The sequence below is a fragment of the Alosa alosa genome, chromosome 6 (genome assembly GCF_017589495.1).
Source record: "Alosa alosa isolate M-15738 ecotype Scorff River chromosome 6, AALO_Geno_1.1, whole genome shotgun sequence".
Lineage (NCBI taxonomy): Eukaryota > Metazoa > Chordata > Actinopteri > Clupeiformes > Clupeidae > Alosa > Alosa alosa.
Window position 1 is genome coordinate 23,987,772 of NC_063194.1, and position 6,244 is coordinate 23,994,015.

Sequence of the window (6,244 nt, forward strand, 5' to 3'; positions counted from 1 at the left end):
GCACTGTGGTGTGTGATGTGCTGATGGTGCACAATGTATGTGTGTGTGTGAGAGATGGAGAGAGAGAGGGAGAAAGAGAGAGTGAGAGAGAGAGAGTGAGAGTTGTGTGTGTGTACAAGGGAGAGGGCCTGTGTGTGTGTGTGTGTGTGTGTGTGTGTGTATTTGTGGCATGTGTTTCTGTGATTGCTTCCTTGTAAAAGTTGCCTGGTTGCTTCCCACGGTGCCAACCCTGCTGCTGCTGTGTTTGTGGGCGCACCTAATGAGCGTTAGCTGCCTTCTCTTCCTCCCTCTCTCCTTTGCCATCCCCCTTTTCCCCCCACTCCTCCAACCTCCGCCCCCCAATCACCGTGCCACTGACACATATGGGGCGCGTGGACCTGTGGCTCCAATCAGCAGTTCAGATCACACACTCGACCCTTGACCTCTCCTGTTGCTGGGGGCAGCACTTGCCAGGCATGGGCGTGGTGAGAGGGCTGACTGGCATTGAAAGCTGCCACTCCTTTACCCTGATTGCTATGGGGGCTGGACTCCAGAGGTTAAAGGTGGATGGGTGATTTCAGGCTTCTAATGTGTGTGTGTGTGTGTGTGTGTGTGTGTGTGTGTGTGTGTGTGTGTGTGTGTGTGTGTGTGTGTGTGTGTGTGTGTGGTTTTGTGAGAATGTGTGTGTCACACTGGCATTCCTCACATATTTTAGTGGTGGTATTTGTGTCGGCCTTGCTTGCTAGTTCGTAACAGAATCGCTTTATTTCAGAGAGAGAGAGAGAGAGCTGAATGGAGAGGGTTCTTCTTTATCCTTCGAAGCACTCTCTGTTGACTTGCCATGCTATCCATCTCTCTCTCCTCCTCTCTCTCTTTTCAGCTTGGCACTTTGTATTGGTATGGAATGGATTCATGACTAACCTCGCTGGCAGAGTAGTCCAGATATATTCCATTCCAGTAACCAAATGAGCAATTTTACTCTTACCTCTCATCGCCCTCATCTCTTTCTCTCTTTCTCTCTCTCTCTCTCTCTGTTTCTCATTCATATTGTGGAGTTTTGAGCTGTTTGGGGAGTTGGAGGGTTGTGTGATGCTAGAGAGGATGGGCAAGTCGTTTTTAAAGACAAGAGAGTAGGGGTGTAAAGGTACACGTATTCGTACTGAACCATTTAGGTCCAGGACACTAGGTTCAATACAGATGTGTACTGAGTGTACCAAATTCAGTCTTTAGCAGTAATTAACAGTAGGCTTTTTTTGCTTCAAATTCGAGTTCACACACAAACATATTAAATATGTCAGTTTAGTCAATTAACGGCAAAATACTAATCCTATTGCACATTCAAAATATTGTCAGTGAATTATAGGTTAGCAATACCTACAACCATACTGTACCGAAAATGAACCGAACCGTGACTTCAAAACCGAGGTACACACCAAATCATGATTTTTGTATATCCTTACAAGAGAGTAGAGAGTGGGCTTTGTTGCTTTTAAACCTGAGGCTGTAGAGCATGTAGATACCATACAGTCGGTATGCAATAATGTAAAGATTGGAATTTTGGTTCAAGAAACAGGTGTTAACTCTCATTTTCCTCTGTGTCCACCTATGTGCAGTGGCAGGCAGAGACGCAAGAGTTCTGTCCCAGTGCGAAGCTGGTGCTGGTGGGCTGTAAGCTGGACATGAGGACGGATGTGAGCACGCTTAGAGAGCTCTCCAAACAGCGCCTCATCCCCGTCACACACGAACAAGTGAGTGTTCTCTCTCTCTCTCACACACACACACACACACACACACACACACACACACACACACTGCACACACACACACACACACACACACACACACACACACACACACACACACACAATGGACTCACACAAACAAGATTAAACGGGAGCAAACATACATTTGTTTACAGATACATGCATGAACACAGACAGACAAACAAACCTGCACACAGGACGCACAAGCTTACACACTCTCTCATTGGCACACGCCCAGGCTCAAACCCCACCTCAAGCACACACACACACACACACACACTCACACACACACTGTGATAGGTGTGTAAGTCCATTTGGGCGTGAGCTCCTGCTGTTTGTATGTATGGCAGCTCAAGTGGCTGCGGTGGGGAGTGGGGGGGGTTTTCTGGTGAGGCTGTGCCCTGGTGTGTGTGGTGGGGAGTGGGGGGTGAGGCTGTGCCCTGGTGTGTGTGGCGGGGGGGAGATGAGGCTGTGCCCTGGTGTGTGTGGTGGGGAGTGGGGGTGAGGCTGTGCCCTGGTGTGTGTGGGGGGATGAGGCTGTGCCCTGGTGTGTGTGGTGGGGGGCGGGGGAGGGAGATGAGGCTGTGCCCTGGTGTGTGTGGTGGGGAGGGAGATGAGTCTGTGCCCTGGTGCTTATTGCTCTGCTGCTCGCCTCACTCCTCAGGGCTGCAGTGGAGATCACACCAGAGAGGAGGGTAGAAAGGGTGTGAATATATACTCTTTGTATATAGCCATTAAAACGCGTGCACACACAGACACACACATGCACACACTCACACTTTCTCACACACACTCACACTTTCTTTCACTCACTCACTCATTCACTCACTTACTCACACACACACACACACACACACTATGCAGGCGCATAACAAAGTGCAGTAAACACACACACGCACACACACAAATAAACACACACACAAGCTGATAAACACTTACACATTCTCACCTACACACTCACACTCACACTCACACACACATAGTTGCAGCATCAGCAGCTGCTTGTTTTGCTGCACGTTTGAGGGGAGGTGGAGATCATTTGTTCTTGCGGCGTTCTCAAAGAGGACTAAATTGAAGAGCAGACTTTGATAAATGGGAGAGGGCTATTGTCACTGGCTTCCATGTCCACCAAGCCAAGGGAAGTTTGTAGGGTGGGTGTTTGCCTGTGTGTGTGTGTGTGTGTGTGTGCTTGTCTGTGTGTGTATGCATAAGTGTGTGTGTGTCTGTGTGTGTGAATGGGTTTGTGTCCAAACAAGCTTGTCCTCAAATCTCAAATTGCATTTTAATCAGCTCTGAGAGTGTTCATTTTGCATCTGACATCTGCATCGTTGGCCAGTTTAAACCTCTCATCAAACACTCACGACACAGGCGGGGGTGCACACGCGGGCGCACACACACACACACACACAAACACACACACACACACACACACACACACACACACACACACACACACACACACACACACACACACACATATTATACAAAAAAATCACTGCATACGCACACATACACAAACACGAATAAAAGCAGAAATAAATATGCTTCCATTCTGCAGTATTTGCAACAGACACACACACACACACACACCACACGCACACGCACACACGCGCACACACACACACACACACACACACACACACACACACACACACACACCCCAGTCCCACAGGAGGCGTAGTCCAGGCAGAGAGGGTGTACAGGGAGAGTGTGACCCTTCATGCCATCTCATTGTCTGTTTTTCTCCCCGTTAGTCACGGTTCCTCTAATTGTCACCATAGTAACCATGCCAGCCATCTCCAAGTGCCATAGTAACACTGATGTGCTTGCCAGCGTCGCATTTAGCCCGCGTTCCTCCGAAATATAATTACAGCCAATTACAGCAGCTTTCAGGGACCTCAGCTCCTCCCTGCACTGCGCTCTCCCCAGCACAGGGCAGTCCAGCTGAATGGACGAGAACTGACCGGAGAATAATTGATGAGCCATAGAGGGCCGTATAACAGCTCAGATAAATAAGTGATGTTTTTTTTTTTTGTCCCCTGTTTGTTTTGTCTCCCTCTGTTGTCTTTGTTTCTGTTTCTTCTCCTCTGTCGCTGTTTGTCTCTATGCACTCGCTCCTCCGGCGTCTCTCTCGTTCATACCCTCTTCTTCTTCTCTCTCGTTCATACCCTCTTCTTCGTCTCTCTCGTTCATACCCTCTTCTTCTTCTCTCTCGTTCATACCCTCTTCTTCTCTCTCGTTCATACCCTCTTCTTCTTCTCTCTCGTTCATACCCTCTTCTTCTTCTCTCTCGTTCATACCCTCTTCTTCTCTCTCGTTCATACCCTCTTCTTCTTCTCTCTCGTTCATACCCTCTTCTTCTTCTCTCATGCTTATTTTTTTTCTCTTTTCCTCTTTTCATCTCTCATGCTCTTCTATCTTCTCATCTTTTTCTTACTCTTCTTCTCTCTCCCTCTCTCTTTCTTACACCCTTCCTCTCTCCCTCTCTCTCTCCCCCTCTCTCCCTCTCTCTCTCCCTCTCTCTCTCTCCCTCCCTCCCCTCTCTCTCTCTCCCCTCTCCTCTCTCTCTCTCTCTCTCTCTCTCTCTCTCTCTCTCTCTCTCTCTCTCTCTCTCTCTCTCTCCCCCTCTCCCTCCCTCCCTCTCCCTCTCGCTCTCTCTCTCTCTCTCTCTCTCTCTCTCTCTCTCAGGGCAGTACGCTGGCGCGTCAGTTGGGAGCGGTGGCGTACGTGGAGTGTTCGTCGCGCGTGTGTGAGAACAGCGTGCGGGACGTCTTCCACATCACCACGCTGGCCACGGTGCGGCGGGCGCACGCCCACCCGGGCTCCTCGGGCTCGTCCTCGGGCGCCCTCAAGCGCAGCACCTCGCGCCGCGCCCTCAAATGCATCTCCCAGCTGCCCCTGCCTCTGTCTGGCTCTGCCTCCCAGACGCACGAGCCAGCCCCCACGCTACGCAAGGACCGCGCCAAGAGCTGTGTGCTGATGTAGTGCACACACACACACACACAGATACACACACACATAGACATACGTAAGCAAAGAACTGATACCTGAGAAGAACTGATCCCTACTGTATGTATATACATAGGACAGGTACACAAGCACATGCTAAAATATGTATACACTTGCAAGTATGGTTCTCACCATGAACCCACACATTAACACATATACACACACATACACACTCCAAGCCACCCTTACAGATGTGCAGTTTGCATCTGCAGAAGTATTACGTGACATCCCACAGAGCTTTATTTATTGCTTTTGATGTATGGTTTATGTTATTCTGCTTGTGTAAATGACCTGCAGTCTCGCTGGACACACCCTTGGACTTGGGGGTTTACATTCTCTTGGCATTTTGTTTTCTAGTTTTGTCTCTCCTTTCCTCCTTTTTATTTTCCAATTGGCTTAGAGAGAGTATCTCTCACCTTCTCAAATTAGACCTCAGGACAGGACAGGGGCTGGGACTGCTGGATGTCAGCTCTGCTCTCTGATTGGTTGCCGCATAGTTTCCCTCTCCCCGGTTTCCACTGACAGTAGTGGTTGTCAAATGTGAGAGAAGGAGATTCAAAGGAAAAGGGAGGAAGAGACTCTCTGAGGTTTTGCTATATATAGCCAAATGGTTCTGTTGCTGCCTCCAAAATTGAACTCATCTAAAAGGGATGTCAAAAAAAAAGAAAAGAAATATGATCAAAAAGTGACGAGGAGAAGGAGAAATAGGAAATGTGAAATTGTGGCGGATTTATGATGTTTCTTTTCTGCAGGTCCTAGAAACCACAAGTGCTTTTCCAGATAAGATCACTGTACATATCAGTTTAACTATGAATGCCATGTAATGAATTGTGCTCAGCCTTTGTTCCGTGGAGCTCCGCAGATGACTAAGAGGAAGGGAACCCAGAGTGTCGTGTTGGACGCCACGATAGACACCCTTGCGTGGGAATCGACGCGATTCCACCACTCAACTCTGGCCCCTTTGCTTAAAGGAATATTTTCATTTTGTTGTGTACAGATATCTATGGGGGAAGGGAGGAGATGGTTGAAGAAATATGTAAAATATGATGATGTTTTAAATATGTTTATTGTGTTGGAATTTGAAGCACAGTAAAAACAGAGACAAGCTACGCCTGAAGGCTGGGCTTCTTCTTCCTTCCTTTCTTTGGTTTTTGTGTTTTGGTTGACGTCTTTAAACCCTTAAAGGTGTAGGTTTTTGAACGTTCTAAGTTCCGCAACAATTGAAGGTTCTAAAATTCTATGTTGAATTCAATGAACCCAGATATTCTTTAGAATGTTCATTTCTCAACATTCCCGTCACACCGGTGTGACGGTACTCCTTTAAGGGTTAACTTGTTAGATTTGTGGCCTGATTTACTGTCAAGTATCTGGTCTAATACGCTTGGCTGACACCTTAAGCTCCTTCAACGTTCTCCTCCCCCACATCTACTCTGCCCAGCTGTTCTTGTGAATGAGGAACTGAAGAACTCGGACTGCACTCATGCCTGACCACC

The 6,244-nt window shown here is 48.1% G+C and overlaps 1 protein-coding gene across 1 annotated transcript in view; it reads left to right on the top strand.

Annotated features, from left to right (window-relative positions):
• Positions 1–5,863, top strand: part of rnd2 (Rho family GTPase 2) — a 21,575-nt gene extending 15,712 nt beyond the window's left edge. The window contains exons 4-5 of the mRNA XM_048245732.1: positions 1,593–1,727; positions 4,431–5,863. Of these exons, the coding sequence (XP_048101689.1) occupies positions 1,593–1,727; positions 4,431–4,727 (432 nt within the window). The 3' untranslated portion in view covers positions 4,728–5,863. The remainder of the gene's footprint in view (positions 1–1,592; positions 1,728–4,430) is intronic.
• Positions 5,864–6,244: the final 381 nt, after the last annotated feature.